Here is a 21,583-nt window from a genome sequence, read left to right on the forward strand (position 1 = left end):
CCCCTATCTCCTCCCTGGTCCCTGCTCCCAGGATGTGTCTGCTTTCAATCCCAGGAGAGAGGAAGGAGATTCCCAGCAGCAGGCCTGGGTCTGTGACTTCCCTTTCCTGTGCCTTCTCTCCAGATGTTTAATGAAATTCATCACAGCAAGGTCATCCTGGCAAACAGTGGCAAGATTGAATTCAGCTGGGTGCTAAACCCTAGCCCTGCAGACAAGCATCTGCCTGGTGTGTTTCTGGTCAAGCCCACCACTGTAAGTAGCACAAGTGACTGACCCCAGCCCTGTGTCAGGTGGCCCAGGAGAGTGTTAAAGGGGAAAAAAAGGCGGGGGGGCGTGTAAGGGGGGGAAAAGGTCAGAGGGGGAAAACCCCAAACCCAGCCATGAGAGAGACAGGGCTGTAAGCAATTTCTGCTAGGGCTAGAGAAAGTCAAACAACTCTCCTGACAGACTCCCCCACGGCCTTGGCTGGTGGGTGGCTCTGCTGTCAGAGGCAGACACCAGCTGGAGGCACAGGTGTGTTGGTCACTGTCCTGTCCTGCTGTAAGGGGAGTAGAGGAGAATGCTTTTTAATGGATTTCTCAGATGAAAATAAGGCACAAACGCAGGAAGTTTATATCTGAAAACTGTTTATTGATAAGGAAAGGTCATGGTCCCGACCAGAGAGGGAACAGAAAAGAGAGCAGAGAAAGAATGAGAAACTGAGAGAGTAACCCAGAAGAGGGACAGAGCGTTTCCGCTGGAATGGAGCAGCTGTGCTGCCAACCGCACCGAGCGTGTGTGCCCGCCGCGGCGGGCCGGGCTCGATCCGCCGGCAGAAGGGCCGGCTGTCCCGCGGGGTGCGGCCGGGCCGGGCTGTCTGGTGAAAGCCGAGACTGTAATATGTTTATCACTAAGGTGATGTGGTCTGATGGTTTCTTCTAGATGAGAACCTATGTTCTCAGCCTGTCTGTCCCCTGAGCCATCCCCATCAAACACTGATGCATTCCCTCCCTCCTCTCCTGTCCTTGCAGGGCTCCATTGCACCTGGCGAGAAGCAAGTGCTGGAATTCTCTTACCTACCAGGATTACCAGGAGCGTTCAGCAGGACTTACCAGCTTACAGTGGGTGACCTGGACCCGGAAAATATCTGCCTGAAAGGAGAAGCTTCCTTTCCCATGATCAGTGTCAACCTGCCCTGGAACATCAAAGGTGGGCACTGCCTGTCTGCCCCCAGGAAGGGCCCCTCTGGTTTTGTTCCCTACCATATGCCCATAGGGCAGCTCATGTCCACCTTCACCAAGGCTGGAGAGTTGCAGGACTCCCAGACCAAGTCAAGCCTTCTTCATGACTCTTGAGCAGAGGATCCCATGTGGACTTTGTCCCAGGAACCAACCTGCAGAGCCTGCCAGCACATCTAGCAGGGTCCTGAAGGATGATGGCTAGACTGAAAGGCTTGGGAAAGCTGTAAGAGAGGCTGGCAGGGCTTCTGGCAGGGTTGGATTTGTGTGACATTGCAGGGGATGAGATGCTCCTCTGTGGGGAGGGAGATGGATGGGAGTGAACATGAGGATTTAGAGAGGAGCAGCAGCATCCACTTTCCATAGATGGCTTGAGGGATTTCTTTCTGGAAGAAACCAATGTTGGGAGGCAGGGACTTCCCAGCTTAAATGGGACTGGCACTTTGGCATAATTCTCTTTGTGGATGTTTTCTTCCTTCAGGAAATGAAAAATATGAGAAGCCAGTGAAACAGCCCATAAAACCCCTAAAACAATACAGTCAGAGGAAAAAATCAGTCATTTCTAAGAAGACTCAGAGCCTGAAGACTGAGACCTTGACGTTTCAGACCCCAAAAACTCAGACTCCAAAGAAACTGATTCCGAAGACTCGGAACCTGCAGCCCTGCGTGCCTGGCTCTGACACTCCAGTAAGAACAGCTGCAGCCCCGTTTGGCACGTGCCACCCTCTCTGTGTCACCTGAGCCCCTTGCAGCCCATAGTAGCTCCCCAGTACCCTGATGGCACCTGGGACCTCCCTGCCCACTTAGAACCATGTGTCACCTCAGCACTGCCCCTAGGGCTGCCACTGTGGTCATGGTCTCTTCTGGGGCTGAACCAGCTTCCTGGCTACCCCAGGGAGAGATCATGAAGGCCATGATGCAGGGATAGAGCTGATGGTACTTTGAAGGACATGCAGGTCATTGCTGGGGAGTTCACTGGTCCCAACACAAGCCCTGCCAGATTTACAGACCCAAACAGCAAATAGTGGCTGCCTGATTGTGCCCTGGGGCTGTGCTGGCAGTGCTCATCTCCAAGAGGCACCAGCTTGCTCCCAGTTCCCTTTCAAGACAGCTTTTGTCCAAGCTGCCGTGGTACTGGCTGGGGGCAGGCAAGTATCTGGAGCTCTGGAAGGTTCCTGGCTTGTCTGTCTGCCTGGCCAGAGCAGCTTTGCTAACAGTGTCTGGGCAGGCAAAGATGCTGGAGTTACTTCTCTTGACCAGATGAGGTCCTGGCTAAGAGAGCAGGAGGTGTCACAAACACTGAGCAGCGAGACAGGAGACAGCCACACCTCCTCCCAACAAGAGCAGGGGGGGATCCTTTCTCAGGTGCAAGCTGGGCTTTGGGAAGGATCTTTGCTAACCAGCCACTGTCTTCCCTTTCCTCAGCCAAACACTCAGCTGCAGATGAACACGGTGAGGATGCTGATAGAGAAGGCTGCTCTGGAGCTGCAGGAAAAGTTCACATCCCATCCCCCAAAGACCAGGTTCCCTGACAAGCAGCTGTGCCAGAACCTTGTCAAGTGAGTAGGGACTCCCATCCCCATCTCCAGGTGCCCCGTGGGGAACACCCAGCCATGTCCCCTTCCCCTGAGAGCTCCTTGTGCCTGCAGAGCTGGGAATAGCCTGGACTCCAGAAAGGGTCAGGTCCTGGTGGCTGTGGCACGCTACATGTGAGCAGCAGAGTGTCCTCCCTTCCCCAGCACCACGCTGAGCTTTGGACTGCTCAGCTCCCCACAGGTGTGGGGTTCTGTCCCTAGAGCTGGGGGACCCAGTGCACCCCTTCAAGCCCTTGCAGACAGCATAAATTCTGTCCCTGCTGACTAGCTCTGAAAGAGACAACTCCCAGCTGATGTCTTGGTTCCAACCGTGCAGCTGTGACACTAAACAAAAGAAGGGAACTGCACATGTTAGCAAACCCTTTAAAACCCAAAATCAGATGGCTTGAACCCTGGTGGAGTGGCAGGGCTTTTCTAGGTAGCTTTGTCCATCTCTTTGCACTATCATGACACAGCACAAGCATGGGAGCTTCAATTCAGGAAGAAGATGCTCTGCAGAACAGATCATGTGATCGGGTTGCAGAGCAATGAAGATTTCCTGTGCAGGCAAACCTTGTTCCTAGGCCCCAAAGCAATTTCAGGCTCAGGCTGTACACCAGACTAAGCAGTTTCATTGAGACCAGTGCAGGCCCAGTGTCCTCACTTACACTGGGTTTTCATGGCAGAGGAGCTGTGGCCAGTGTCCATTTTAAACTAATTTTATTTTCAGATACCATTAGTAGCTGATACAACCTAGGACCTGCGCTCCTCCTGACTTCCCAAAGTCATTGCCACGTGGTCAGGCCATGGGTTTCATGGGTTTGAGCTGAGTTTTTACAGCAGTGAACAAAGAAATAGCCACTGTATTTGTATTGTCCATCCACTTGGATGCATAGCCAGGCTGTGGTTTAAGGACTGTCCTTAATCTCCCTGCAGAGTTGAGCTGCCCGAGTATGTCCTGGACATGGGTGCTGTCCGTAAGGGTTATACTGTGAAAAGCACTCTGGAGATCACCAACCCTGGGCAGATGCCAGTGTCCTTCCACGTTGATCTGTCTGGCCTGCAGGACACAGGTAAACAGTGCTGGAGACACTTCCTGTGGCCTTGAAGGAGTTGTCTCAGACAGCTTAGCTTAAGCCACTGAACTTGGGGAGATTTTTTAGCTTTTTCTTCTCGGTGCCCCTGCTGGGAGCTTTAGAGGCAGAACTCTCCTGGCCAGCCATGGCCAGGGACCTGGCCTGCCTGTGACTGCCCTAATGCTTCAGTGCAGGGGCCAGATGGGCTCATCACCCTGGTCACCTCTCAGCATCTTCCACCCCTGGCTCCCACGAGCAGCAAGTTTCTTTGGACACTGTGGGTTTATTTTGCCAACCAACAGGGTCTGCTGTGTTTTGGAAGTGCTTTGTTTGGAGTTCACACTGTCACAGCACTTGTATTCAGCCTTTATTGAGGAAGCAGCCTGTGAGATCCTCTGGTGGATCAAAAGAGGCTTCCAAAAGAGGTCTTGAGGCAAAGCTGTGCTTCCGTCACACAGTGGCTCACTGTGTCTGAGGCTTGTTCAGGTGCACTCTTAAGTTGTTGTCCAGGACACAGCACGACAGGCTTTTCCCAGGATGCCTGTAAGGCCTTAACATGCTTATGACACATTTTGTGTTTCTCATGCATCTCAGCTGCTTTGTGTTCATCTCTTCAAGGTTTCAGCATGGACCTGGACAAGGTGCAGGGCCTGCTCCACAGCTACACCAAGACGTTTGACGTGCGCTTTGAAAGTGCCCGGCAGCCACGGGGTGACGTGGATGTGCTGCTGCCCGTAGAGGTACCACAGCTCTTGGGGCGGGCAGCAGGCTGGGCACAGCAGCAGATGTCACTTGCGCCCTCCGCTGAATTCTCTGTCCTTCTCCAGGTGACAAAAGGCCCCACATATAACATCCGTCTCCGTGCCAATGTGTCTGAACTGTCACTCGAGCTCTCCAAGACCACTCTGCACTTCTCTGCTATCCTTGTTGGGCAGTGTAAGGTTGAGACAATCCGTCTCTACAATTGGTTCCGAGTACCCTGCAAATGGTCCATCAAGTCTGTTCTGAAGGTAAAGCACAGGCGACGTTGAACATGTAACTTCTGGGCTGGGTTTTCTTTATGACTCTTGCGCTTTCTGCTCCTGTGGCTGCCTGAGCACTTGGGTCTACAAGCTTGAGGAAGCTTCTGAGGGTCTAGATCAAGGCTGGACCTTTGCTTTTAGTGGATGCTTTGTTTTTCTGCCATCTTCACCCATTCCTCCTCCTCTGAGGACAGTAGTTCGCTATCTGCCTGCCCTGTCTACAGGTTTTCCCTCCAGCTCTAGGCTATGGGGGCCACGCTTGGTTTGGCTGTGGGTGCTCTCAGCACTATATCAGTGTCTCAGAGCACGAAGAGACCTCACACAATGTTTCTGTGCCCAGAGCAATCAGTACAAATACATGACACCAGCCGTACGTAAGAAGCTCCAGGCACTGATGAATGAGCCCTGTCCCTTCGAAGTGAAGCCCTCCAAAGGAACCCTTCCTGCAGGAAGGTGGCAGAATCTGCAAATCCATTTTACACCCAAGGAAGAGGTGAGATTGGCAGGTGTCAGCCCGGGAGGCCTGTAAGGCTGCTTATGTGTCCATTGACACCATGGTGAAAGAGGCCATGGCCAACAAACGGAGCCCAGCAGGGCTCTGTGCCCGGGAGCTCTGCACCAAGGCTGCCATGGAGCTGAAAGACAAAGACGAAGGTGATGCTGGTAAGGAGAAATGCTGGTAAGGACCCAGAGCCAGTGCTTGAGAAACCCACCATGACTGTCCACTTCTGCTTACTCAGAGCAGCAGTTTTTCAGTCCTTGGGTCTCTTAGGGAACATGGCTGAAGTGCATCACTGGCTTGTCTAAAAAAAATAAATTGAATTTTAAGGGCTCAGTCAGGGGTTCTTTTATAGCCCCCTTTGCTGCCATTCTTGGCACATGTTTGTTGTTCTAGGGGTGGTGAAGCACGCCTGTCACTTTCCCAAATATTTTATATTTCCTCAAAGCTGAATTGAGCTTGCTCCTCATGGGCAGCAGGCAGAACTGCTTCCCCCTTTAACAAGGAAAAAGCCTTCTGAAGTGGCTCATTAAGGACAGGAAGACTATAAGTGTAACCTCACAAACAAGAGAAAAGGAAGGACAGCCTCCCAAAGGAATTTCCAATGAGAGACATGCTCCAGATGAGCTCTTTTCTCCAGAGAGTTACCTATGCCCACTGTCAGGTTGCACAGCTCATTGGGCTGTTCTCCATGTGAGACTGGAGACATTTATGAAACTTGCTGGGCAGTTGGTACCCTGAGCTCTGCAGGGTGAGGCCAGACCTGGCTCGGTGCAGGGGGAAGTTTTGCATTGCTCAGTTTTGTACCTGGCTGGGTTGGGAGCTGGTGGAAGGAGTTTTCTGCACTTTCCTCTTTTCAGAAGTCTTACAAGAATGAGCTGGAGCTTAACATTCGTGGGAGTAGCAATCACTTAAAGCTGCACCTGTCAGGACAAGGTCTGCAGCCACGGTTGGAGTTCAGCCCCCCAGCACTAAAGATGGGATGGGTGCTGGTGGACAGCCGTGGGGTGGAGGCCACAGTGGTGGTGAAGAACCCATGCAACTTCCCCATTGAGTTTTACTCACTGGATTTGGATGAGCAGTACCTTGAGGAGGAGAAGGTGAGAAGGCAGATCTGATCCCCGTGTACATGCTGCCCAAGCTTCACAGCACTCCAGCATTCCCAGGCTTGTGCCAGGGAGATGGAGGCAATCCCCAGGGCAAAGCCATCTCTGCTGACTTACTGTGGGAGGACCTAAACTAAATAGTTTGTGTTGTTGGGAGGAAGAGAGGAGAGAGAAAATGGGTTTGTTGAGTCTGAGAATGCTGGATATGGAAGCAGTGTATGGAAACAATGCTCCTGGAGGACGAATCTTTGGCTTGATCCGCAGGGGAACCGCTGTGCGAGCAGCATCACCTGCATGCACAGCTGTTAGGAGGGACATAGTGCTGGCTTTAAAATCAAGTATGGGATGGTGTGCTTTTACCTGCTGGTAAGAGAAGCAGGGAGGGAGCTGCTTCTGGGAAACAGTGCTGCCAGTGCCCAGCAGACTGGGGAAAAAGTGCCATCTTCCTTCCCAAGGTTGTGCCCATTGCAGTGAAAGATGCCTGCTTGCTTTTCAAAGCCCCCCGGGTTTCTGCTCAGACCAAGAATAAACGAGCCTCTGGGGAAAAAATCAACAAGAAGTATGCCAAAGGCAAGAACCTTCCAGCACAAAAGAAGAAGGAGCCAGCCAGCAAACCCAACATAAAGGACACAAGGGTAAACATGATCTGCCCTGGTTGATGCCTGGGACCTTTTCATTGTCTTTGAGATGAGCAGGGACTGCTTACAGTGGAGGCTCTGTGCCAGCCAGGGCCTGGTATGTGGGTCCATAGTGCCATGACTTGGGCTGGGAATGTGCTCTGGCAGACAACTCCACTGGTTCTCAGTGGTTTGCTGGCCCTCCTGGCACAAAGTGCAGTCCTGGCTAGTGTGGCTGCAGACAGTGAGCAAAGTGCTGGGAGGCTGCACCAGGGGCTTGCAAGCTTGGGTGTCTGCTGGCCAAGGATGGACCCTCCAGGACCATCCCCTGGAGCCCCCAGCCTGCCCTGCAGGGTTGTTCTAGTCTCCATTAGTGAGGAACCCCAGCTCCAAGCCCAGCAGTGGGAGTTGTTCAGGGCTTTCCACCGTGGTTTCTTTTCCTTACAATGGTTCACACTACAGTTCACAGTTTCCACTGCTTCTGCACCGCAGCAGCTGAACATCATCAGCAGTCGTGGGGAAGAGCTGAACTGCTTGAGCTGTGTGCTGCCTGAGGACCTGCTGGTGGACATCCTCAGTGAGAGGCTGAAGGTGTGTGGGGTGGGGGAAAAGGAGACATTCCGGCTCCGGAGAGACAGGCACTGAGGTACGACTCAGAGAGGAGGAGGAGGAGAATGTCTGTACACGCTGCTGGAGGACCCTGGACTGTGTGCAGGGAACCTTGGGGCAAGCTGCAGCTGCCCTTAGTTGGCAGAGCCTAAGGACAGATCCAAGCTGCTCTTAGCTACTGCACTTGGAACAAGGATAGCTGGTGCCCTGGGGAATCGGGGTTTACTGTGCAGCTGCCAGCCCCCTGTGTGCAATGACTGACTTACTCTTCCCTTTATTCACAGTGTAAAGACTGCTCCAAGGGAGTGATCTTTGATGGCTTGGAGAGCCTCTTTGCAAGCAGCCTGGAATCTTCTCTACTCTGTGTACTCAGAGCTGTCAAGAGTTGTCATCATATCTACATGGTGAACCTGCATCAGGATTATGCTTCTTGGAAAGCCAAGGAGGAAGCTAAAAGGAAGAGGAAGGAAGCTGAAAGAAAGAAGGAAGGTGAGATGTCTCCTCTCAAATCTTCTCTCTCAAGCCCTCAGCCTTATCACTGCATATCTGAGTTTGCATCAGAGCTTGTAAGAAATCTTTTTATCTTCTGCCTCAGTGTAACTAGCACTCATCTCAGAGTTACAGGAGATCTGAGGTTTAAAGATTCACCTTCATCTCTAACATTAAATCTTGGGCACAAGTGCCAGCTGCTCTAACTCAGTGACAAACGACTGTCCTCAGACTTGGTGCACTTAAGCCAGGCAAAGCCCAGGAACCACACTGCCCAGCCATAGTTTGGGGGATTGTCTGTATTTTGGAGCAGGGATATGAGCTCCCCAATATCCCCTGGTATGATAGACTGGGTCGGGAAAATCTCTGAATCCTTGAAGCTGGCTCAGAGCACCCAGCTCTGCTTGCAGTCACTCATTGTTTTTCCTCTGGTTCATGCCAAAGAACTGAAGCAGGAAGAAGCTATGCAGAGAAACATAGAAAATGTCTTGCAAAAGGATGAGGACAAGTATGATGCTCTCCCTGAGGAGAAGAAAGCAGAAGTGGATAAAACATTACTGGAAAGGAAGAGTATATGCAGGATGGGTGCAGTGTATGGAAACAATGTTCCTGGAGGACAAATGCTTGATCCGCAGGGGAACTGCTGTGCGAGCAGCATCACCTGCATGCACAGTTGTTAGGAGGGACATAGTGCTGGCTTTAAAATCAAGTATGGGATGGTGTGCTTTTACCTGCTGGTAAGAGAAGCAGGGAGGGAGCTGCTTCTGGGAAACAGTGCTGCCAGTGCCCAGCAGATGGCAGTGGGGTCTAAGCACCAAAAGAACTTTTTGATGCCTCCACGTGCCGTGGGTGAGACGCTGCCCCCAGAGGTGCTGGAGGACTATGAAGCACAGAAGAGGCCAGAGGCTCAACAGGCAAAGCTCAAGGCCGTGGCAGAAGCCAAGGCCAGGGCTGAGGCTGACGTCATGGGCAAGACCATGGGCAAGGCAGCAGCAGGTCAGAAAAACAGTGAGGGTTTGGCGGTGTCTGTTTTGACTGTGGTCACAGCTGGGAGTCCAGTCCATCCACCCTGAACTCTCTGTCACCCTGCTCTCCAGGGAAAGCCCATGCTTTTAGCAGCAACTGGGGAAAAAGTTCCATGTTCCTTCCAGGGCCCAAAGTTGTGCCTGTTGCAGGGATAGGTGCCTGCTTGCTTTACAAAGGCCCCCTCAACCATCTGTCCCCTGTGCAGGTGAAAAGCCTCAGGTTGCTGCTCAGACCAAGAATAAACGAGCCTCTGGGGAAAAAATCAACAAGAAGTATGCCAAAGGCAAGAACCTTCCAGCACAAAAGAAGAAGGAGCCAGCCAGCAAACCCAACATAAAGGACACAAGGGTAAACATGATCTGCCCTGGTTGATGCCTGGGACCTTTTCATTGTCTTTGAGATGAGCAGGGACTGCTTACAGTGGAGGCTCTGTGCCAGCCAGGGCCTGGTATGTGGGTCCATAGTGCCATGACTTGGGCTGGGAATGTGCTCTGGCAGACAACTCCACTGGTTCTCAATGGTTTGCTGGCAAAGTGCAGTCCTGGCTAGTGTGGCTGCAGACAGTGGGCAACATGCTGGGAGGCTGCACTGGGGCCTGCAAGCTTGGGTGTCTGCTGGCCAAGGGATGGGCCCTCCAGGACCATCCCCTGGAGCCCCCAGCTAAGCTCATGTTGCTTTCACCAAGTCTCTTTTCCTGGGATCTGAGGAGATGGGGAGGATGATGAGGATCAAAGGCAGGAGGCTGACTCTTCCCCCTTGTTTTGCACTGCAGCATATCACAGGACTGTCGAATTCTATCCCGAGCCCATGGTGAAAATGACTGGGAATCCTATCTCTCGGGCTGTCATGCGCCACCTGGGCATTGACCCATCTTCAGGGAGGTGTGAAGTGCAGCAGTACCGAGGGATTGTTGTGTGTACATGCTGCTGGAGGACCCTGGACTGTGTGCAGGGAACCTTGGGGCAAGCTGCAGCTGCCCTTAGTTGGCAGAGCCTAAGGACAGATCCAAGCTGCTCTTAGCTACTGCACTTGGAACAAGGATAGCTGGTGCCATCGGGGTTTGCTGTGCAGCTGCCAGCCCCCTGTGTGCAATGACTGACTTACTCTTCCCTTTATTCACAGTGTAAAGACTGCTCCAAGGGAGTGATCTTTGATGGCTTGGAGAGCCTCTTTGCAAGCAGCCTGGAATCTTCTCTGCTCTGCATACTCAAAGCTGTCAAGAATTGTCATCATATCTACATGGTGAACCTGCATCAGGATTATGCTTCTTGGAAAGCCAAGGAGGAAGCTAAAAGGAAGAGGAAGGAAGCTGAAAGAAAGAAGGAAGGTGAGATGTCTCCTCTCAAATCTTCTCTCTCAAGCCCTCAGCCTTATCACTGCATATCTGAGTTTGCATCAGAGCTTGTAAGAAATCTTTTTATCTTCTGCCTCAGTGTAACTAGCACTCATCTCAGAGTTACAGGAGATCTGAGGTTTAAAGATTCACCTTCATCTCTAACATTAAATCTTGGGCACAAGTGCCAGCTGCTCTAACTCAGTGACAAACGACTGTCCTCAGACTTGGTGCACTTAAGCCAGGCAAAGCCCAGGAACCACACTGCCCAGCCATAGTTTGGGGGATTGTCTGTATTTTGGAGCAGGGATATGAGCTCCCCAGTGTCCCCTGGTATGATAGACTGGGTCGGGAAAATCTCTGAATCCTTGAAGCTGGCTCAGAGCACCCAGCTCTGCTTGCAGTCACTCATTGTTTTTCCTCTGGTTCATGCCAAAGAACTGAAGCAGGAAGAAGCTATGCAGAGAAACATAGAAAATGTCTTGCAAAAGGATGAGGACAAGTATGATGCTCTCCCTGAGGAGAAGAAAGCAGAAGTGGATAAAACATTACTGGAAAGGAAGAGTATACAGACAGAGGGGTGAGTAAGCCTTCCATGTGTTACTGCTCAGGGTATTGTCCCTGGGGGGTTTCCCTGTTACTGCACAGGTTACTGAGATGTGCGTGAGGGAGAGAAGATGACGAGGAGGATTCCGTCTTATCAGAAGGCTAAATAATTACTTTATTATTCTATACTATATACATTACATCTAAAGTGAATCTGCCTTGCACTCACCCTTGCCCACAACTGCACCAAACTGCACTTGTCTTTGATTATCCTGTGACTGTCTCGTGACAGTCTGACGCACACACAACTCTTGGCCCTTATAGGCCAAGAGAACAAACATCCTCACTTTGGGTAAACAATCTCTATATTGCATTCCACTTCAGCACAGCAAAAGAGATAAGAATTTTGTTTTTCCTTCTTCTCTGCTTGTCTCACAGCTTTTCTCTGTTCAGAGGGCATGTGAATACCCATTTCCCCCTGTTTCAAGGACTTTGAGCTCAGAGGTATTTGATAGCAAAGGCCAGAAGCAACACAAGAATGGCCACTCTCTTATCTCCCTGGCTCCCAAGAGAGGAAGGACCTTCTTCTGTTGAGACAGAACATCATCTTCTCTCTTTTAGTAGTGAGCCCTCCCAGCTTAGATGCTGTCTGCAGGGAGTTGGGCTCTGGGCTTGCCTTGGCACTGCCTGTAGAAGTCTCTTCAAGTCCATGATGTTGATTCGCACCTTCTTCATCATCTCCCTTCTTCAGCAAAACAGTGGGATTGTGGTTTGGGTCCTGGTCCTGCCACAGGTGAAGTCCTTGCAATGCTGATCTGCCAGGATTCTCCTTATGGTGGGACACCACCCATAAAAGCTCACGTCCTTTAGGCTCCCCTTCACCTGCAGCAGTAGGCAAGCTCTGCTCCAGCAAGTCAGCCCAGCTCAGGACTCACAGGAAAAGTGTGGAGCTGGGAGGGGGAGGCTGCTTAAAGCAAGCCTGTGTATCAGGACTCCTTTCAGCCCAGGCTGAGGTTGGTTTCATGGGGAAGAGATGGACGAGGCTGCTTCAAATCATTTTCATGGCAGACAGCACTAGACCCAGCACTGTGCTTGGTCACAGCTGGGTTCCAGCAGGAAATCTGGATGACAAGAGCCTGTCTTACAGGAGAGGAGTTCCTGCAGCCTTTGCTTTCTGACTGATGGGATTATTCTCATTAAGGAGCAGGCTATGCCCACAGAGAAGGGGGCTGAGTGAGAATTGTAGTAGCGATAAGCTGATGTTAGCAATCTGTGATCTGCTTTAAACTGGGAAAACAAGAGATGAAGAGTGTTTTCAGGCATCAGCGCAGAGAGCTGGTGGATCAGCCTTTGGCAGTGGGCTGGAGGTGTCTGGGTGTGCCTTAAGGGGGAGGTTGCATAGTTGAGACCTTATGATGGCAAGGCTTATGTTTGGCTGGTCCTGGAGGTCCCCTTCCACCAATCCTCTCACTTGGGATGTTCCCAACCTCTGTGGGTTGAGGAAAATCCACAGAAATGGTCTCATGATTCTGCCTGGCCTTAGGATAAGGAATGAAGTGCAGGGCCAGCCAGGACTAGTGAGCCCAAGTTTCTGATGGTGACTCTCAGTGATGATTTCTATTTTTGTTTGCTGAAGGGAGCTGAAGCGGTTTTCTGAAAAGCTTGAGGAGCAGGCAAAAGCCTTAGAGGAGGAAGAGAAGCGGAAGGAGGAAGAGAAGCAGAAGAAGGAAATGAAGGGTGTCTCCTTGGGGAAGCAGCCTGCAAAACAAGAGAAAAAGGAAACCGAAGCCCCAGAGAAGGAGGAAACAAAAATCCCAGAGAAGAAGGAAACCGAAGCCCCAGAGAAGGAGGAAACAAAAATCCCAGAGAAGAAGGAAACCGAAGCCCCAGAGAAGGAGGAAACAAAAATCCCAGAGAAGAAGGAAACCGAAGCCCCAGAGAAGGAGGAAACAAAAATCCCAGAGAAGAAGGAAACCAAATCTCCGGGGAGGAAGGAAACCAAAACCCCAGAGAGGAAGGAAACCAAAACCCCAGAGAGGAAGGAAACCAAAACCCCAGAGAGGAAGGAAAGCACAGCCCCAGAGAAGGGGGCACCCAAAGCCCCAAAGAGGGCACCCAATGCCACAGAAAAGGGGGCACCCAAAGCCCCAAAGAAGAGAGGAACCAAAGCCCCACAGAAGAGGGAAACAAAAGCCCCAGAGCAGGGAGAAGCCGAAATCCCAGAGAACCCAGCTGAAGGGAGCTGAAGCGGTTTTCTGAAAAGCTTGAGGAGCAGGCAAAAGCCTTAGAGGAGGAAGAGAAGCGGAAGGAGGAAGAGAAGCAGAAGAAGGAAATGAAGGGTGTCTCCTTGGGGAAGCAGCCTGCAAAACAAGAGAAAAAGGAAACCGAAGCCTCCTTGGGGAAGCAGCCTGCAAAACAAGAGAAGAAGGAAACCGAAGCCCCAGAGAAGGAGGAAACAAAAATCCCAGAGAAGAAGGAAACCGAAGCCCCAGAGAAGGAGGAAACAAAAATCCCAGAGAAGAAGGAAACCAAATCTCCGGGGAGGAAGGAAACCAAAACCCCAGAGAGGAAGGAAAGCACAGCCCCAGAGAAGGGGGCACCCAAAGCCCCAAAGAGGGCACCCAATGCCACAGAAAAGGGGGCACCCAAAGCCCCAAAGAAGAGAGGAACCAAAGCCCCACAGAAGAGGGAAACAAAAGCCCCAGAGCAGGGAGAAGCCGAAATCCCAGAGAACCCAGCTGAGATGGAGAACTTGATCCTGAGATTTCAGATCTATGAGTCATCACAGCAGGACATCGCACAGGTTTTCTCCTACTGGGACAGGGTTCAGGGTACCGTGCAGTTACCTGTGATCCAAAAGGGAAACAAGTCCCAGCCTTCAGCTGAAAACAAAGATCAGAAGACCAGTAAGCCTCAGGAGAAGCCTGAACACAAACGTGGAGGCCAAAGGAGTCTTCAGTTATGTCAGCAGGGGACTCAAAGCAAAGTTGCAGAAGGGGCTGTCAGAGACGAGCACGTCGGGGTGCCGTGCCTGGACATCCAGGTCACAGATCCGAAGGCCATGATTAAGGAGATCCTGAGGGATGGGAAACTGCCAACGGAAGACCAGGTAAAACACTGCAAGGCTCATATCTTGAGCTTGCTGTGGTTGTGGGCCCTGGAGCATTGTGTCCCCCCAGGTGATAATGGCACAGAGCGTTGTCCAGGCCCCTGATGATGTTCCACAATGACTGTCATCTATGTGAATGGGGAGGTTATCACCATCCCTCAGATGGGCAGAAAGTGGGAGTGCTCTGTGTACAAGTATCCCATCTGTTCAGAGTCTCCCAGCCTGGAAATGGTCATAAATGGTCCCAGGACAGGGCAGCTCACAGTCATTGTTTTCTTCAGCTGAGTCACTCGGGAGAGGTTTCTCTCTTGATCTGGCTCTGGTTGTAGCTCTTGCAACTGCTCTGGAGCCTGCTCACCCCACTGGGCATAACAAAGCACTTGTACTTCATATATGTCAAAAACCCCACTGCCAAAAGCTCGGTGCCTTTAAAGAAGGAGTTGTGAGGATCAAGGTGACAGAAGTATAAACAGGATTTTGTCTTCTGTTTTAGATGCTGAAATATCTGGAACTGTATCCCGACGGCCCTCCCCTTCCCCCTGCTGCTGTGCTCTCCATAGTCGAGTACCCAGTGAAGAGGCTGGGCTCTGCAAAGCGTGGGGGGCGCTTCACCATTGTGCCACCTGAAGGTGCTGCCATGGAAGACAATCTGGTGGGTGCTCCAGTGGTGCCAGCACTGAAGGTGCCAGGGCGGGGACCAGGCTAGATGGGGGCATGGGAGACAGGTTGGATGGAAAGGGAGCATTGTGGAGAGGTAGTAAAGATGTGATGGGGCCCCATGTCTGCGGGTCTCCTTTCTGTCAGGGATGGGACAAAAGAGACAGCTCTGCTGGAGACAGAGCAGTTCTGTAAGACAAGAGGCAAAAAAATCACTTAAAACCATCAACTTCCTTTGAGGAAAGAGTCCTTAGTGAGAAGGGGTGTCCTAGGCAAAACAACCAATAAGGAAGACCAAGTCCATGGGCAGGTGGACTTATTTATTTATTCTCTCTTCTGCTGGTGAACAAACCCCCATTTTGCTTTCCAGGATGGGGATGTCTGAGGGCTTACCTCTCCCTCCCTTTTCTCCTTAGACCAAGGCCCCACATGCAAGGGGCAGTTCTGCCAAGGGCCGACCAAAGACAGCTAAAGCAGCCAGCAGAGACAACTCTCTGGAGAAGCAGATCTCCACACAGAGAACAGAAAGTCCCCGGGTCTCCTCTGCAAAAAGATTCAAAAGTACACTGGAAAGTGCCTCAAGCCCCACAGAATTCCTCAGGTGAGCTGCACGGGAGGAGGTGATGCCTCTGCTTCTTGGTCCTCTTGCCAAAGAAGGTCCATCATCAAGTGTCTCATATCCTTCCCCACTTTCTCTGCCCAGGGTGGTGTTTCCACAGTGGAGGGAGACCGTGGAGGAAGATGAAGTCATCTTCAAGGAATATGTTGAGAGCACAAAGCAATTCCACTTTGGACCGCTGCTGTGTGGGAAATCAAGAGAGTGGTATGTGCTCCCTGCTGGGCCTTGTACTTTTCTGGACACGCCTGGAGAGACATGCTGTCCTGGTGGCACAATCCAGGGCAGTCCCCAGCAGAGTCCTGGGAGACACGTGGGTTTGCAGGACCACAGATGTGAACTTGAACAGATTAGAGGCAAATGAGCCTAGGAGGAGCTGCTCTGCCTACCCAGTGGTGCCTTGGTGGCCAGAGCTGCATGCTGCTGCCAGTCCAAAGGTGATTTGGACTTGGGGGCAACTTCTGTCCCCCTCCTCATCTCAGCTTCACCCCTTAGAAAATGAACTTTATGGTGGTTTTTTAAATGCTTTGAGCTCTGCAGGTAGCCTGATCAAGCAATTATTCTGTAGATGGTTTTGTAAACCTTTCGCTCATCTGTAATTATAATAAGGTTTTATGATTGACCTGCCAATGGGTGTCAGGGGAACATACAGCAGGAATTATATTTTCCTGTAATGACGTTGCATCCCCCACTTCTGGATAAATTCTGCCTAAACACATTGTCATCAAAGCTATTGTGTATTTCTACTTTTATTATCACCAGTTTTTTTAACAGTATTTAAGTTCTTGTCTCCATAGGAACTCTGGAGGGCTAGGTCTATGTTGACAATCCAAGGAAATGAAATCAAAAAAGTTTTTAAAAAAAGACATTAGCCAGGTTGATGGATGGTCTGGGATTTCTGTTTGCCTCTTTAACCCTTTCACTCCAAACTCATTTCCACACCTGGGAGAAGGGTAATTTGTTGTCTTTTTGCATTCCTCTTGGGAATTGATGCTTTATATTTCTTTCTCAGACTTTGAGGTAATCCATGAAATCTAAAGCAGTTTCATGACTTTCATGAAAGAGATTAGCTAAGCTCTTTTTCCAAAACCCTTTCTTTATACCCTGCAGGGAAGGCATCCCAAGAAAGAAGGGGAAAGAACCCATGGGTCTGGTGTACTGTTATTTTTCTAGGCACCTTTGAATTTATGTTGTATTAAGAACTCTCAAAGTGGCCTTGAGCATCATCAGGCTTCTGGGGTGGAGGCACCAAGTCCAGGGGAAGGCACCAAAGTAAAGCAAGGACCCTTGCTATGCCTCTGACTGGGATCCATTTCCCTCACTTGTTTGTTAGAGTCTTCCAGCGCCACTTCCTCAGGTGCCCACGGTGCTCTCCTCAGTGTGTGGCAAAGGCAAGACTCTCCTCTGCAGCCTTTTCCCCTTTTGTGGATAGGTACAAGGCCCAGAACTGTCCTGGCAACTCAGAGAATATCACCATCCTCAACAATTCCCCTGCGGATGTAGAGGTCCAGTTCTCCTTTGAGAATGCTGGGGAAGCAGAGACGTTCCTTCTGGACCCTCCCAGCATGACACTGAAACCAGAGGAGAAGCAGGTAGGGGAAGGGCAGGTAGAGCAGGCGCTGTAGAAGTGCCCAGGGGCTGCTCCTCCTGCTCACACACAGAGCTCTTTTGATTTCTTCCTGTGGGGCCATGTCCAGAAGCTGACCATTTGGGCATACCCCACTTCCCCTGGCTTCCTGGAAGACAAGCTCATCTGCAGCATTGGGAAGAACCCAGACCCAGTGGTCTTCAGCCTGTGCTGCCATGGGGTGCCCATGAAGCTGGAGGTCAGCCCCCGGGAGCTGTCTTTTGACAAACTGCTTCTGCACAGGTCAGTCATCCCAAAAGCACTCCAAGACTTGTGACAAAGAGAAAACGTTTGGCTCTGGTTTCCAGGGCATGGATGGAGCTGCTCCAAGTTGCATTCAGTGGCGAGGCTGGTGTGACCATCCAGCAGCTGATGCCAAGTGCTTCCTGTCTCTGCAGGACTGACAGCAGGACCTTAGTCCTGAGAAACAATGGCCTGCTGCCCATGGCCTGGCAGCTCAATGGGCTGGATGACCTTGTTGAGGACTTCTCCTTGTCACAAGATAATGGCACCATTGATCCCCACTCAGAGTTTGAAGTGACACTGTATTTCAAGGCTGGGCAGATTGGCAGCATTGAGAAGACCCTCCGACTAGAGGTGAGAGGGCCTGTGCCCTGCCTGGCAGAGCAGGGCACAGTGAGCAACTGTGTGCTCCTAGGGACACGTGTGCTCCTAGAGTCAGGAAGAGCTGCACCTGACAGACACAAGGGTGTTGTGACCCCAACTTCTGCTTCTACACAGTTTGCCAGAACATGCAGTGCATCCACATCCCCCCAGATAACCAGACACTGCTTCCTGAACCTGTACCACAACCACCTTGTCCCTGTGAATCGTTGAAGGTTGTTTTTGGTTGTACAAACTGCAGCATGGTCTCTACATTCCTCCTGGCCTTTGTCTGAAGCTCTTGCATAGTGCAACAAACTCTCCCCTGGGATTTTGTTCTCCATGGTTTAGGGGCTGCATTTCAGAGAGGGTGCTAAGTGATTGGAGAGGGTTGTCAATGCCACCTGCTCTGAGACACCTCACACTTCCTGTGGTTGTTCTTACACCCCTGTACCTCTCAAGGATGCTTTAGCAGCAGCATTCCCTGCTGTAGGAGCACAGAGTTGGGCTGATAGGGTTTTTCACTGCAGCAGAATCCCATGGGGCATCCCATGAGGCAATCTCATGGGGCAGCCCATGAGAACAGGTTAGCAAAGCCTGGGAATCCACCAACACTTGTGAAGCCAGGGAGGCCATAGGGGAGCAGAGACAAGGACTTTCAGGCTGTCTATCAAAAGAATAATCTGAACAGTGTTTGTTTCTTGCTGACTCAGGTTTCAGATACAGAAAACATCCTGGGGATTGCTCAGGCTGAAAACATCGAAATCTCTGCAGAGGTCTATGATGCTTCTCTGAGCATTGACATGCCTGAAGGTCAGTGGATGCCTCCCAAACAAAGCAGTCCAGGTGCACTGCATTATTTTGGGAAGTGGGTGACCAAAGCACTGGGATGGGATGGGATGGGATGGGATGGGATGGGATGGGATGGGATGGGATGGGACAGCATGTAAGGATGGCATGGATACATAAAGCACATACCCTGCAATCTGCGTGGAATAAAGCATTGTCAGGGCACTGACAGCCTTAAGTCTCTCCTCTCTAACTTTGATGTGTGCAGCTTCATGTGCAGATTTGATTTGGGGCTTTGAAACAACAGTGGCGTGAACAGGCAGTTGGCAACCCCCACAGGCTCAGTACAGTATATAACGTAATTGGATTTGTGCTTGGAAGCAAGGAAATGGAAGCTGAGCTCCTTAGCTACTAAGGCTGCAGATATTTTGAGTGAGAAGAGAAAGGGCAGACAAGTAGCTGGAAAACATTTTCAAGAACAGAAACTTGCTGAAAATGGTTTTGCACCAAGACCTCCATGTTGCCTGTGACCTCGTGTATTCTGCAGCAGCTCACAAATACCGTGTTTGACCTTGCTCTGGGTTTTCTGCAGGTCCAGATGGAAGCTTGGAATTTGGAACCATTAATGTCCTGGATAATGTGAAGAAAGTCCTGAGTCTAAAGAACAAAGGGGTATACAACATTGAGTACAGGTGAGTCCTGCTGCCTGGTAGTGAGCATTTCCTCGGGTTCCCAGGCCTTCATTCTCCCTCTGTCAATGGCTAGCGCCTGTTTCCATGCTGGCTACCTCATGGGAAATACAAAACCTGGGCTCTCTGATCTCAATTATTTTACCAGAGAATCCAGCCACAAACCAGCAGTTCTTCACAGCTCAGCTGGTCCCCAGAGGAGAGCTCCAGAAATTTCAGCCACTGAAATGCTGAGATTCATTGCCTTTCTTTGGTGGTCACCTCCTTTCTCTTTCTGAGACTCTGTAAAAGAGTGAATGAAAAATTTCGGTCTCAAGGTTTCTTGCAGTAACCTTATGATTGTCTTCACTCTCTGTCAAGATCCAGGATTCCCTAAGCAGATCTGGACTCTCCTTTTTCTTTTTTTTTCCGGTCCTATGCAAAATCCTGGCTGTGGTGGTGGCACCTATCCATTTAACTGCAGAGATCTCCATTCTTTCCCTTTCTCCCCAGTTTCACACTGAAGGGTACAGATCCCAGCATGCAAGACTTGGCATCCTGCTTCACTGTTGAGCCTCAGTCGGGTGTGGTAGTTGCCTCCCAGCCTATTGTGAATGTTGAGATACTCTTCCACCCCACAAGTGAAATGCTCCTCAAGAACAAACCCATCCTGTACTGCCAGGTGAGCTGCCTGGGCCGGGCTGGTGTTTTGGGAGCGTAAACAGGATAGGTGTCTAATGAAGGAGGGCTTTACTGGAGAATCCTCTCTCCTACATACACAAACAAAGTCTTTCAGCACCATTTGAGAGGCTTCCTAAGTGGAGCTGAGAATGTGACTCTGGAGGAGGTGCTGAAATGGGGAGGGGTAAATTGATGGAGGCGTGGGGTGGAGGCTGGGGACTGGAGTAGAGGCTGGCCTCTTTATTGTTTACCACCCTTTCTGTGGACACAGGTGATAGATCCCAGCTCAGGTGAAGGAGACCAGGCTGTCACCAACATCCCGCTGAGGGTGTCGGCCAAAGCAGAGTACAGCAAGTACAGCATTGTGCCTGCCTCACCCACCGACTTCGGTACCATGGTCAAGGGCACCAAGAAGACCCGGGCTGTTGTGCTGGAGAACAAAGGCATGCTCGGCTTCAACTTCCACATCCGCCAAGAATGTGGAAATTAAACCCCAAACCCTGACCTTCACCGTCAGTGGGAAGGGGCAGGAGCTGCCGGTGACAGTCGTACACCCAAGCGCTCGCAGCAAGAGGGGAAATGCCGTGCTGCGCTTCAAGAGGCTCCGGCTGGGGGATTCAGAGATCCTGCCCCTGGTCATCCGTAATGATGGCACCATTTCTGTCAAGGTGAGGAGGATCTGCTCAAGGAATGGTCTGGTTTGGGAACAAAGGCTTGTGGCACAGGGGAAGGGTCCCAGAAAACATGGCAGACATGGGAAGAGTCACTGTTGAGCCTCAAATGACACAAACTCACCAGGAGACTGAATTGCAGAAGTTTAATACAAGAAGCTCTCTCTCTTTTTATAGACAGGTTTGACACATTCTACTTGATTGGCTAATTACCAAAAACATCTTTCTCACAAACAGTCCTTGAGAAGAACAGAAAGAGTAAAAAAAGCACCACCTGCAGGTTGTTTATACTAGCAAGTTTTCATTTCTACAACTCCCTAAAAGCCGCTGTGAGAAACGCATGTCGTTTCTCACTCTCTGACCAGGCTGTCATCCACAGGGAAGAGGTGTCAGAAATTCTTTTTAAGCGAGTAACCGACATCTGTTCTCCAAAAAGGGAGTTCTTGGAAATTTGCCATCCAGTCTTTCTTCTTTAAGTTGAATACAAGAAAGGTGGTGGAGTATTGTCCTCCATCTCTCAGGTCACCTTTTGTTCTCATGGACATGTGTGGTTTCCCAGTTCCATTAGATTGTATTGATCCCAGCTTACATTTTAAGTAAACGTAGTTGTGGTTTAGTTACATTCTGCCCACTACTTTCTGTCCTGTTTGGCTCTGTGTCAGTTCTATCCAGATGCCTCTGAACACCCTTTTTTCTCAGCTGATTTGACTTTTGTGCTAAGTGCTGTTAGTAGTGGGAGAGGCGCTGGTTGCCATGTGGGACCAGCAGCACTGTGGTGTCAGTCCCTGTGCCATCCTGTACTCACACCAGCATCACTGTGCTCTGGGTTCCCTTTTCTCAGTTTATGTTACGCCTGGAGGATGAGCATGGAGCGTTCTTCTTGCAAGGCAAGGTCTCCACAGTCAAGATATTCCGCAGTGGAAATGTGAAAGAGGACTCAGTTGGAAACGGTAAATACCCATGAAGTATGATCATGCACAGAGGGAAAATGTGTCCTCTGCTCTTGGCTTCTCTGAGCACAGCCAGATGTTAGGCACAGTTTCTTTGC

At 50.8% G+C, this 21,583-nt stretch overlaps 1 protein-coding gene across 1 annotated transcript in view; it reads left to right on the top strand.

Annotated features, from left to right (window-relative positions):
- The window catches only part of LOC121358501 (hydrocephalus-inducing protein homolog), a 57,671-nt gene that overhangs the window by 33,703 nt on the left and 2,385 nt on the right, over positions 1-21,583 (top strand). Inside the window, 30 exon segments of the mRNA XM_041476732.1 lie at positions 1,011-1,188; positions 1,699-1,904; positions 2,643-2,776; positions 3,728-3,864; positions 4,486-4,607; positions 4,695-4,877; positions 5,230-5,382; positions 6,249-6,488; positions 7,013-7,129; positions 7,604-7,702; positions 8,005-8,209; positions 8,654-8,801; positions 8,985-9,205; positions 9,441-9,583; positions 10,358-10,562; positions 11,022-11,148; positions 12,751-13,204; positions 13,474-14,223; positions 14,717-14,875; positions 15,297-15,481; positions 15,584-15,703; positions 16,929-17,088; positions 17,194-17,366; positions 17,522-17,720; positions 18,440-18,539; positions 19,108-19,207; positions 19,697-19,865; positions 20,136-20,343; positions 20,411-20,532; positions 21,377-21,485. Of these exon segments, the coding sequence (XP_041332666.1) occupies positions 1,011-1,188; positions 1,699-1,904; positions 2,643-2,776; positions 3,728-3,864; positions 4,486-4,607; positions 4,695-4,877; positions 5,230-5,382; positions 6,249-6,488; positions 7,013-7,129; positions 7,604-7,702; positions 8,005-8,209; positions 8,654-8,801; positions 8,985-9,205; positions 9,441-9,583; positions 10,358-10,562; positions 11,022-11,148; positions 12,751-13,204; positions 13,474-14,223; positions 14,717-14,875; positions 15,297-15,481; positions 15,584-15,703; positions 16,929-17,088; positions 17,194-17,366; positions 17,522-17,720; positions 18,440-18,539; positions 19,108-19,207; positions 19,697-19,865; positions 20,136-20,343; positions 20,411-20,532; positions 21,377-21,485 (5,626 nt within the window).

Source organism: Pyrgilauda ruficollis, unplaced genomic scaffold (assembly GCF_017590135.1).
Source record: "Pyrgilauda ruficollis isolate IOZ18807 unplaced genomic scaffold, ASM1759013v1 scaffold391, whole genome shotgun sequence".
NCBI lineage: Eukaryota > Metazoa > Chordata > Aves > Passeriformes > Passeridae > Pyrgilauda > Pyrgilauda ruficollis.